Consider the following 12,358-nt stretch of genomic DNA (forward strand, 5'->3'; position numbering starts at 1 on the left):
AAAAGGCTAAAATCAATGCCTCAAAACATCCATCTCAAGAAGTTGTGAAAGTAAGAGGAAAAGAAAGTAGGAGGGGGTGCCTGGGTGGCTCAGTCAGTTGAGCATCTGACTCTTGATTTCCTCTGGGGTCAGGATCCCAGGGTTGTGGGATGGAGCCCCATGAAAGGCTCTGAACTCAGTGTAGAGTCTGCTTGTCCCTCTCCCTCTGCTCTTCCTCCCACTCTCTTTCCTCTAAAATGAATAAATAAAATCTTAAAAACAGAAAGTAGGAGAAAAAAGAAATTAATGAAACAAAACAAATATACTGTGAGAGAATTAACAAACAAAAATTGGGGGGTGCTTGGCTGGCTCTATCAGTAGAGTACATGACTCTTGATCTCAGGGTCAGGGTTCAAGCTCTACATTGGGCATGGAGCCTACTTTAAAAATAATTGTTGGTTCAATAAGAAGACTAATAAGATTGATAAATCCCTGGTGAGACTGACCAAACGGAAGTCACGAATTACTAATGTAATAGATAAAAAAAAAGGACATCAATATAAATCCTAAACATTTTAACAGTTATAAAAGGTTATAATAAGCAATCTTACACCAATAAGTTTGAAAACTTAGATGAAATGGGCAAATTTCTTAGATAAGGGAACCCTGGGTGGCGCAGTGGTTTGGTGCCTGCCTTTGGCCCAGGGTGCGATCCTGGAGACCCAGGATCGAATCCCATGTCGGGCTCCCGGGGAATGGAGCCTGCTTCTCCCTCTGCCTATGTCTCTGCCTCTCTCTCTCTCTCTCTCTCTGTGACTATCATAAATTAAAAAAAAAAAAAAATTTCTTAGATAAATACAAACTTGCCAAACTGACAGAAGATGAAAGAGAAAATTTGGGATAGTCTGACATCTATAACAACATTGTATTCACAACTAAAGACTTTCTTGCAAAGTAAATTCCAGATCCTGGTAGATCCATTGCTGAATATACTAAACATTTAAGGAAGAAATATTATCAGTCTTTTTTTTAAATTTTGTTTTCCAACTATTTCAAATTCTTAGAAAAGTTGCAAAAATTGCACAAAGAACTGCATTTCTGAAAAAAAGAAAAACTGCTTTTCTAAAATCATTTGATAATAAATTGCCTACATAATATCCCATCACCCTCAAATACTCTACTGTGTATTTCCTACAAGAACATTCTCCTATGTAACCACAGTAAGACCATCAAAACTTAGGGGTATCTAAAGTAGTTCAAATTCATAGAAACAGAAAGTGTAATTGTGGTTGCCAAGCGCTGAGGGTAGGGGAAAAAAAGGAACTTATTCAGTGGGTATACAGTTTCAGCTTTACATGAAGAAAAAGTTCTACAGTTCTGCTATACAATAATATGAATATGGTTAACACTACTGTATACTTAATAATGGTTCAGTGTTGTGCTTTTACAAGTTTTTTTTTCTAAGATTTTATTTATTTATTCATGAGAGAGAGAGAGAGAGGCAGAGACATAGGCAGAGGGAGAAGCAGGCTCCATGCAGGGAGCTTGATGTGGGACTCGATCCTGGGTCTTCAGGATCAGGCCCTGGGCTGAAGGCGAAGCAATATTACTTGCTAGAGATATAACTGGAAAGGTTAAAAAAAGGGTGTGTGTGTGGGGGGAAATTTAAATGAAAAATGTGAATATAATAAGTTAAAACAAACATACAAAATCAATCAATGTAGGTGCCTGGGTGGCTCAGTTGGTTAAGCAGCTTTCAGCTCAGGTCATGATCTCAGGGTCATGGGATCAAGCCTTGTGGCAGGCTCCCTGCTCGGTGGGGAATCAGCTTTTCCCTCTCCCTTAGCCCCTCCTGACTGCTCATGCTCTCTCTCAATGAATAAAATCTTAAAAAAAAAAAATCAGTGTAGCTTATCACATTAGCAGAATAAAGGGGAAACATCATATACTGATCTCAAGAGATACAAAAAAGTATTTGATGAAATTCCATTATCATTCATGATAAGAACTTTTGGTAATTTATTTTATTTAGAAGTAAAAGGAGAACTTCCAGAGTCTGATAAAGGATATTCAAAAACAGACAAGGTTTAAAATATAAACAAGCTCCCATGTATATACCCAAAAGAAGTTTCAAACAAAAACTTGTGCATGAACATTCACAGCAGCTGTATTCATAACAGCAAAAGGTGAAAACAACCCAAACACCCATCAACAAATGAATGGATAAAGAAAATATGGCATAGCCATATGATGGATTGTCATTAAGCCATAAAAAGGAATGAAGAACTGTTACATGCTACAAGGATGAAACTTGAAGACATTATGCTAAACGAAAGGAGTCAAACCCAAAAGGACAAATATTGTGTGATTCCATTTAGAGAACATACTTAGAAATAATCAAATTCATAGAGACAGAAAGCAGGTTAGTGGCTCTAGGGGAAGGTAATAGAAAGTTACTGATTAATGGATACAGAGTTTTATTTTGGGGTGATGAAAAAGTTTTGCAGATGGTTGGTGGTGATAGTAGCAGAACAATGTGAATGTTCTTAATTGTACACTTAAAATGGCTATGATGGGAGGCTGGCTGGCTGGCTGGCTGAGTTGGAAGAGCATGTGATTTTTCTTTTTTTTTTAGAGCATGTGATTATTGATCTTGGGGTTGTGGGTTCAGTTGTGTGTAGAGATTACTAAAACAACATAAAAAACCCTTAAAATTGGTTAAAATGGTAAATTATATGTTATATGCATTTTACCACAATAAAAAGTAGACAAAATCATACTTAGTGGTAAAATATAAGCCTACTATGATCAAGAACAAGACAAACATGTCTGCTGTCGTCAGTATTCAACAATGCACTAGAGGTCTTTGCCAATGGAATAAGGTAAAAAAAGAAGTATCAGAATAGTAAAGAGAGAAATCAAACACTCATTATTTGTAGATGGCAAGATTGTGTAGGAAAAAAATTTAAATCCTCAGATAAACTATCAAAATTAATAGGTGTGGATTTCTGCTTTCAACCAAGATGGAGCATCAGAAAACAAATATATCGTCCTGCCTTAGACAACTACAAAAAATGGACCAGATACATGAAATAAGTTCTCAGACATTGGACAACAGGCAGCACAAAACATGAGGGAAAGAAGGGAGGTAGCCCTGCAATTGCCCCAGCTTAACTGCTTGGAGAGAGTACTCAGGCTGCAAGACAGGGAGGAACCACACGGCCTAGCAATCTCACTGAGCTGAGGAGACACAGTTTTAGGAAAACCAACATAATAAGAATTTGTGGGCAAAAGGCTCACACAGAAGGAACATCCTGGAGAGTTTCACAAGGGTCCCCTCAAGTTTTTGGGAAGCATTAATGTATAAACATGTCTGAGGAAACTACCCAAGACTGGGAGAGGGGGCAAGGAGAAACACCCATAAATAAGTAGGGGAGAAATCCTCAGAACAATCTGTATTCTGACCATCCAGAAAGAAAATATTTTATATGCAAAACATCAAGTCTTCAGAAGGGTATTGCCTCAGGGTGAGAACAATTTAATATCTATTGGCTGCCTTAAACCCATGCTAACTGGGATAGATTGAATAATGGTCCCCAAAATATCCATGCCCTAGTCCTTGGATCCTGTGAATAATATGCTAGATGACAAAAGGGACTTTGCATATGTAGTTAAGGATCTTGAGATGGGAAGATTATCTTGGATTACCTGGGTGGGACCGATATAATCAAAATCAAAATGGTCTTTATAAGAGGAACACAGGAGGAGTCAGAGTCAGAAAGGAAGGCAATGTGATGACAGAAGTAGAAATTGGAGTGATGCACTTTGAAGATAGAAAAAGCAGCCATAGCCCAGGAATTTAGATGGCCATAAGAAGCTGAAAAAAGTAATTCTCCCTTCAGAAACTTGAGAAAGAACCAGACCTGCCAACACTTAGTCCTGAGTCCAGAAAAAATGATTTCAGACTTCTGACCTCCAGATCTCCAGAACTATAAGAGAATAAAATTGTGTTGTTTTAAGACACCAAGTCTGTAGTAATTTGTTATAGAGGCAATAGGAAGCTAATATAGTAACTATATTAATGAAGCTTAAAAGCAAGCCAGAAAGTATCAAACTGATTATAAGTTAACTGTGTCCCAGAACAAAGACCAACAATATTTAAAAGAATATAACATAATCCAACATCCAAAAACATAAAATTCACAATGTCTGGCATCCAAGGAGAAATTACCAGGCATGCAAAGAAGCAGAAAAATAGAACTCATAACCAGAAGAAAACTAAATGGATAGAAACACCCTCAGGAGTGACATAGAGGGCAGCCTGTGTGGCTCAGTGGTTTAGCACTGCCTTCAGCCCAGGGCGTGATCCTGGGGACCCGGGATCGAGTCCCATGTTGTGTTCCCTGCATGGAGCCTGCTTCTCCCTCTGCCTGTGTCTCTGCCTCTCTCTCTCTTTCTGTCTCTCATGAATAAAGAAATAAAATCTTAAAAAAAAAAAAAAAAAGGAGAGACATAGATGAGGGGCACCTGGGTGGCTCAGTTGGTTGGGTGTCTGGCTTTGGCTCAGATCATGATCTCAGGGTCCTGGGATTGAGCCCTGAATCAACTCCCTGCTCCTCCCTCTCGCTATCTGCCCCTCCCCCTGCTGGTACACAGTCTTTCTAATAAATAAAATCTTTTAAAAAGGTGTCATAGATGATAGAATTAGCAAAAACATTAAAACAACTATTATGCACATACTCTGTGTATGGTCAAGAAAGTAGAGGAAGTGGTGAACATGAAAAAATAAATGGAAGATCTTGAAAAAGGCCCAAAATCAAACTTCTAGAGACTATATATGGTATCTGAAAAGAAAAATACATCTAATACATATTAGGTAATGCAGAAGATCAGTGAATATGAGACATAGCAATAGAAGCTATGCAAAATAAAATGGGGGGATTAAAAAATGAACAGTTTACCAATGACCTGTACGACAATATCTAGTAGCCTAACATATATATAATTGCAGTCCTGGAAAAGAAAAGAGGAGGGGAACTATTTGAGTAAATGATGCCTAAGATTTTCCAAATTTTATGACAAACCCACAGATCCAAGAGGTACAATGAACCCCAAAGGGGAGAAACATATAGAGAAACACACCAGACAAATCACAATCATTTTTAAAGCAGCCAGAAGAAAAAGAAAGAAAGCAGAAAGAAGAAGAAAAAAGGAAAATCATGTTAAGAGGAACATAAAAATGAAAGAAGAGGGGTGCCTGGGTGGTTCAGTCAGTTAAACATCTGCCTTTGGCTCAGGTCATGATCCCAGGGTCCTGGGATCAAGCCCTATATTGGGCTCCCTGCTCGCAAGGGAGTCTACTGCTTTTCCTCTCCCTTTGCCCCTCCCCCTGCTCATGCTCTCTCACTCTCTCAAATAAAAAAAAAATCTTTAAAAAAATGGATGAGATTAGACTTTGCATCAGAAATCATCTCTAAAGTAGTAAAAACAAGAAAAAAAAAAAAGCTTGTGAACCTAGAATTCTATACCCAGCAAAAATATCTTCTCCAAAAAAGACAAACAAAAGGAAAAAAAAATTTATCACCAACCAACCTACATTATAAAAAATATCACTGGAAATGGCAAATACGTAAGTATTAAAGTTTTCTTCTCATTTAAAGAAATCCTTAAAAGATACCTACCCTGTACCCCAGTCATTCCACAATTAAGTTCTTAGTCAAGAAAAATGAAAACAAAACAAAAATCAATTAATTAATTAAAAAAAGAAAAATGAAAACATACATCTGCACAAAGCCTTGTACATAAATGTTTATAACAGTTTTATTTTTATTTGGAAAAAAATCCAAATATCCTTCAGTAGATGAACAGATAAATTGTGGTACATTGATATAATGGAACACTACTAAGAAAGAAAAAAAATCCTACTGATACATGTAAAAATGTAGAAGAATCTCAAATAATTATACTGACTGAAAGCTAGAAAAAATTATGTATTATATTATTTATATAAAAGTCTAGAAAATGCAAATTAACCAATAGGGATAGAAAGTAGATCAATGGTTTTCAGAGGTAGGGAGGGGTGGATTACAAAGAGGTATGAGGAAACTCTGGGGATGAAGGATATGTTCATTATTTTAATTGTGGTGATGTTTCACAGTTGTATATATATGTCAAAGGTCACCAAATTGTACACTTTAAATATGTGTAGTTTATCATATATCAATTATATCTCAATAAATATCTAAGAAAAAACAAAACCAAAAAGATAACAGACTATATAAACAAAAATATTAATGTATTGGGTTTCTAATATATGTAGAAGTAAAATGTAGGACAAGAAGAGAATAGAGAAAATGGAAGTAAATATATAGTTGTAAAATTCTTACAATATATGTGATGCGGTATAATGTTATTTGAAGGTTCACTCTGATGAGTTAGAAAAGTATATCATAGACCCAAGACCAAACACTAAAAAAGAGAAAAGGAAAGGGAAGTATAACTATTAATCCAATAGTGAAGATAAAATGGAATCATATAAAGTACTCAATGAAAAAGGCGGCAGGAAAAAAAAAAGGCGGCAGGAAAGAAAAGAGAAATGGAACAAAGAGACAGGACAAATAGAAATGGCAAGGTGGTAGATTTAAACCCGATCATATTTATAATCATATTAATGTAAATGGTAAAATGCTCCAATTACAAGGCAGAGATTGTCAGGCTGGATATATTTTTTTTAACATGGTCTATAGGAAACCCATTTTATATACAAATGTGCAAATAAATTAAAAATAAAAGGATGGGGGATGGTGACTGGCTGGTTCTGTATAACATGTGCCTCTTGATCTCAGGGTTGTGAGTTCAAGCCCCACACTGGGCACAGAGCTTACTTAAAAAAAAAAATAGGGGCACCTGGGTGGCACAGTCTGTTAAAGTGTCTGACTCTTGGTTGTGGCTCAGGTCATGATCTCAGGGTTGTGAGATCGAGCCCTGTGTATGGCTCTGCACTCAGCACAGAGTCTGTTTGTCCTTCTCCCTTTGCTCTTCCCCCACCCCTACTCTCTCTCAAATAAATAGACTCTTTAAAATCATAATCATAATCATAATTAGAAGAAGAAGAAGAAATACTTAGAGGGGAATTTAGAGTATTAAATGATTATATTAGGAAAAGGAAGAAAGATCTCAAATAATGTAAACTTCCATCTGAAGAAACTAGAAAAAGAACAAAATAAAGGTTAAACACACCAAGGAAAAGTATCATAAAAACGTGAAAAGGAAACAGAAAAACAGAGAAACACATTGAAACTAAAAGCAGTTTTTTTGAAAATTTCAATAAAATTGATAAACCTCTAGCAAGATTAATAAGCAGAAAAAAAAAGACTCAAATTACCCATATCAAGAATGTGAAGGGAGGTATCAGTAAAGATCGTGTAGACATTAAGAGGATAGTAAGGAATTACCACTAACAAATTCATGTCACTAAATTCAACAGGTAAAATGAACAAATTCCTTGCAAGACAAACCAAGCTTGTTCAAAAGAAAAAGAGATTCTAAACTGTCTCATAGCTATGAAAGATATTGAATATATAGTTAACAACTTCCCAATGAAGAAAACTCAGTTCTAAAAATACTACAAAACTTTTCAGGAAGAGATAGTATCAATTCTACACAAACAATTCCAGAAACTACAAGAGGCAGGAACACTTCCTAACTCTTTTAGTGAAGTCTGCATTACTCTGATACCAAAGGCATTACAGAAAACAAAAGGGAACTACAGGATATTCTTAGTGGTTATCGGTATATGATTGATTGATTGATTTGATTGATTTTTAAAGATTTTATTCATTTATTCATGAGAGACACAGAGAGAGGCAGAGACATAGGCAGAGGGAGGAGAAGCGGGGTCCATGCAGGAGCCTGACTTGGGACTCGATCCTAGAACTCCGGGACCACATCCGGAGCCAAAGGCAGACACCCAACCACTGAGCCACCCAGGCGTCCCTCTGATATATGATTTAAACTAGACTATCTGATATAATAAGTAAAATATGACACATTCTAGGGTAGAATATTTATGTAATAATTAAGTAGAAGTATGGGTGTGAACAATAGTGTATACCCACAGAAAAAGATGCCCCAAGCAGAGATTTCAAATAGTATTTATTCCTTATGTTTTTCTCTGCATTATTTGAAATTCTTACAAGCACGGATTATTTAATAGTAAGAGTAAAATCAAGTTATCTTCACATTGAAAATGTCATATGTGTTTCCTTGCCAAGGGCCTGAAAGATGTAAAGATCATAGCCAACGTTGGAGGGCTAAAGAAGTAACAAAATGAGGGATGCCTGGCTGGCTTAGTCAGTGGAGGATGCAACTCTTGATTTGGGGGCTGTGAGTTCAGGCCCCAAACTGGGTGTGGAGCCTACTTAAAATAAAAAAACAAAACAAAAAAACAAAACAAAACAAAACAAAAAACAAAAAAACCTCCACCTTTTTTAATTAAAAAAAAAAAAAAAAAGATGTAACAAAATGAAGCACTGCTGTTTTTTCAGTTCCTGTTCTCGAATAGACTTTTTGTCAGTATCTGGGAGTAAAAACAGACAGCTCTCCAGGCCACCATACCCTTCTTCTACTCCAGTCTAGCCTCTTGCTAGCCACCAAGTTCAGATGCCCAGACTGATCTCCATGATGCTATGAGGAAATGTCACTTAAGTGCACATTATAATAAAGAGTGATGTAGAACAAAAGCAGCCTCAGCCTGGCACAAGTTTAAAGCAGATGTCACTCCTCTTTTGGTCAGGAGGCTCTTCCCCTAGGACACCCTTAGGCTATTTCTTAAATTTTTCTATTCCCATGTCCTAGATTCCCAGAGGAAAAAAAATTCCAAAAAACAAAAAAACAAATCTCTTCCTGTCTGAGCTCTGGGTTTTGACTTCAATTTAAAACTACCCCTTCTGCTGGTCACCTGTTTCACCAGCTGGGCAGGAAGCCGAGCTCTGTCCACAGCATTTCTCTGGCTGCCTTTCTTCTGGCTTCAGGGACCTTTTTCTTGAATACCCATGTCATCCCAAGCCTGTTTAACCTGGCTTTTTCTGATGGGCTGCTTTAAAGAGACACTGTAGAGGGATCCCTGGGTGGCGCAGTGGTTTAGTGCCTGCCTTTGGCCCAGGGCACGATCCTGGAGACCCAGGATTGAATCCCATGTCGGGCTCCCGGTGCATGGAGCCTGCTTCTCCCTCTGCCTATGTCTCTGCCTCTCTCTTTCTCTCTCTCTGTGTGTGTGACTATCATAAAAAAAAAAAAAAAGAGAGAGAGAGAGAGAGACACTGTAGAAAACTCTTCCTGGGTTCACCCATGGACTCATCTATCTCCTTTGTTCCATTTCTGGGTATATGCCCCAAAGAACTGAAAGCGGGGACTTGAAGAGATATTTGTACATCTATGCCCACAGCAGCATTGGTCACAAGAGCCAAAAGGTGGAAGCAACCCAAGAGTCCATCAGCAGATGAGTGGATAAGCAAAATGTGGTATCTACATCGAGTGGGGTATTATTCAGCCTTAAAAAGGAAATTCTGACACCTGCTAGAATACAGTTGAAGCTAGAGGACATTATGCAAAGTGGAATAAGCCAAAGGTTAAATATCGTATGATTCTACTTACATAAGATACTCATCAGAGTGTCCAAATCATAAAGACATAGAGTAGAATGGTGGTGGCCACGGATGGGGAGAGGGAGGAACAGGGGTTAGTGTTTAGTGGGTATAGAGTTTCCCTTCTGCAAGATGAAATTCTGGAGACTAGCTACACAAGAATTCCAATGTTCTTAATGCTGCTGAACTGCACACTTAAAAATGGTTAAGATGATACATTTTAGGTGTATTTCATCATAATCTTTAAAAATCAGAACATTTCATATAAAAAAAAAATCAGGATTTCAGGCTTCATTTGAACAAATCCGGATCTGATACCATCATGGGACCTAGATTCCTGCATGTCAACCATCTCCAGTTTACCACTGACCCCACCCCAAGCATTCTTTTTCCTGTTTGGCTTCTTAAGCACGTGAGTTTGTGGCTTCTGCTCTAAAGCCAGAGGGCTGTTTTTTCCAGAATAGCCCTCCATAGTCAACACCCCCGGCTGTGCAAACTAAGAGTCTTATCTTTCGTGGAAGGACCAACACCATGCCCCTCAGCAACTGATGATAAATACTAATCATCTCTAAAAAACGCTATGCCAACTTTGCCCCAAACACACTCCCCCTTTCCTTTTTCTCTCCATTTCCCTAATTATTGCTCTTCCTCCCTCTCCACTCATCATGAGCCTTCTCTACTCTTAACTCACAAAGAGGTTCTTCCTTCTCTCATGTTCTGTGGCATTTAGCATCCGTGTTGCCAGTTATCTTCTATGTATACATCCCAGTTACACTTGAAGGCTCTCATTCATTCATCAAATACAAAGCAGCTACTCTAGCCCAAACATTGTTCTAGGCACTGAGGATATGGTGGTGAACCAGAAAGATAAGGTCCCTCTTATCATGGACCTTACTTTCCAAAGAGGTTTATATGGGCAAAGACATACAAATAAGCAAAACATTTCAGGTACTGATAAATGCTGTCTCAGGGGGTGGGGTGTGTGTGTGTGTGTGTGTGTGTGTGTGTGTGTGTCAGGGTGGGGTGGGAGTGAAGCAGGGTAATGGGATAGGGAGTGAATGAATGAAGCAGAGGCTACTTTAGACAGAGTGGTCAGTGAAAGCTGTCTGACAAAGTATACTAAGCCAAGACTGGAATGAAAAGAGGGAGCCAGCCATGAGAAAACCATGGGAAAAAGTACCCCAGTCAAAGAGAATAGCAAGTCCAAAGCCCCAGTTTTAGGAAGAGAAAGAAATAGCTAGTGTGGCTAAAGCATCAGAAGTGAGGAAGACCGTAGTAGAAGACGAGGCCAAGAATAAAGAAGGGGCTCAGATTCTGTTCTCTGTGATAACGTACAAGAGGGTGATCAATATTTCACACCTTCTAATGTTTTAAGGGCTGGCCCTCAATGAAGATTTGAGTATTGTTACCATTTACTTGTTTGAAAATACCCAGTTACTTCTGATCCCAATCATCTCCTCGTTACTGGATAACTTTCCACTCCTTCAACAAACACTTCTTCACACTATTGACTGGCACAGGGACTGCTCACCCCTTTAATGAAGGTAGGTTTGTCCTTCATGCCAAAGTTCCAGAGCATGATATCTCCCCCTTTGGAACCCACAGCCAGGGTGCTGGGGTGAGTTGGATGCCATGCCAAGGATGTGGCCCTCCTGTCAAAAGGGGCAGCCTTTTGGAATATCCGGTAAGAAGCCAGAGAATGCAAAAAGGACTGCTGGAGACCCTGACATGGAGAAAAAAAGAATTAAGTTGAATTAAAACCCAAGTCCTGGGTACACTGCCAATCTCTGCCTCCTCCACAGATGAGCTCTAGGGCCAAGTCCTCCCACCAGAGGAAAACTAACTGCCTGGCTCTGCGCATGAAAATATTTGCAACGTGCACAAACTAATCTTGGAAAGCAAGGGGGCAGAGTGCATTCCAGATGAGACCTTTACAGCATAAGACTTCTACCTGGCTGAATGCCCAGTAGGTCAGTCACCAAGGTAGAGGTGATCTGACCACTCTGACAACCCACTGAACCAACCCAGCCTCTAATTTTAGAACATCCCAGTAGTGTTCCAGGCAAACCCTTGAGCACTTCAGCCTGGAAACGCCTCACCTGCTGCAGTGACGGCCAGGCAGCTTTGCCCAGCTTATGGTGGTGGAGCGCCCTGACGATGCTGCTGCATGATGGCGGGACCTGCAGGCTAGCCAACCCCGCCCAAAGGCAGCCTGAGTCAAATCTTCTGCTAGAACCTGCCAAGCAGAACAGACACATATTTTCCTCTCCATTCTCACGCACGGAAGAGTTTCCTGCTGAAATCTCAGAAAGAAAGCCTTGTTTTTTCATTCGGCACAGCCAATCTCTCCCATCACCTAAGGCCTTTCTGTGGTCTGCTCAGTCTCATCCGGCACAAGAAATAAATAAGGAGTAGGGATTCAGCCCCTTGCCCCAAACACTCCCCAAAATAGTAATTCTGAAGCGAAACTAAATAAAAAACGATATGAAACCAAACCCTTGCAGGGTTGCTGCGCATTGAGCTAAAGAAACACACAAGAATAAAGTTTATGAAGAACTCTTCCCAGTGGGTCGGAAAACTCATACTAGGGTTGAGTGACAATTTTAAAATCCCATATAAGGCACAATGAAAGGATTTTAGGATAGCACAGAAGCGACCGGGGGGGGGGGGGGGGGGGGGGGGGGGGGGGAAGAAGTAACATTAAATCCTATACTAAAATAATGTAGAGGTGACCC

At 39.1% G+C, this 12,358-nt stretch overlaps 1 protein-coding gene across 7 annotated transcripts in view; it reads right to left on the reverse strand.

Annotated features, from left to right (window-relative positions):
• Window positions 1–12,358, reverse strand: part of DDB2 (damage specific DNA binding protein 2) — a 38,150-nt gene that overhangs the window by 10,608 nt on the left and 15,184 nt on the right. For 6 of the 7 annotated variants that reach the window (XR_005373448.1, XM_038563376.1, XM_038563375.1 and 3 more), the window contains 2 exons: window positions 11,723–11,859; window positions 11,155–11,346 (listed from right to left, as the gene is read on the reverse strand). The exons of the other annotated variant lie outside the window; for it this stretch is intronic. Coding sequence is in view for 5 of the 6 variants with exons in the window: in XM_038563376.1 (XP_038419304.1) it covers window positions 11,155–11,346; window positions 11,723–11,859 (329 nt within the window). In the remaining variant the exon portion in view is untranslated. The remainder of the gene's footprint in view (window positions 1–11,154; window positions 11,347–11,722; window positions 11,860–12,358) is intronic. 7 annotated transcript variants of the gene reach the window in all.

The sequence above is a fragment of the Canis lupus genome, chromosome 18 (genome assembly GCF_011100685.1).
Source record: "Canis lupus familiaris isolate Mischka breed German Shepherd chromosome 18, alternate assembly UU_Cfam_GSD_1.0, whole genome shotgun sequence".
In the NCBI taxonomy this organism is placed as follows: Eukaryota; Metazoa; Chordata; class Mammalia; order Carnivora; family Canidae; genus Canis; species Canis lupus.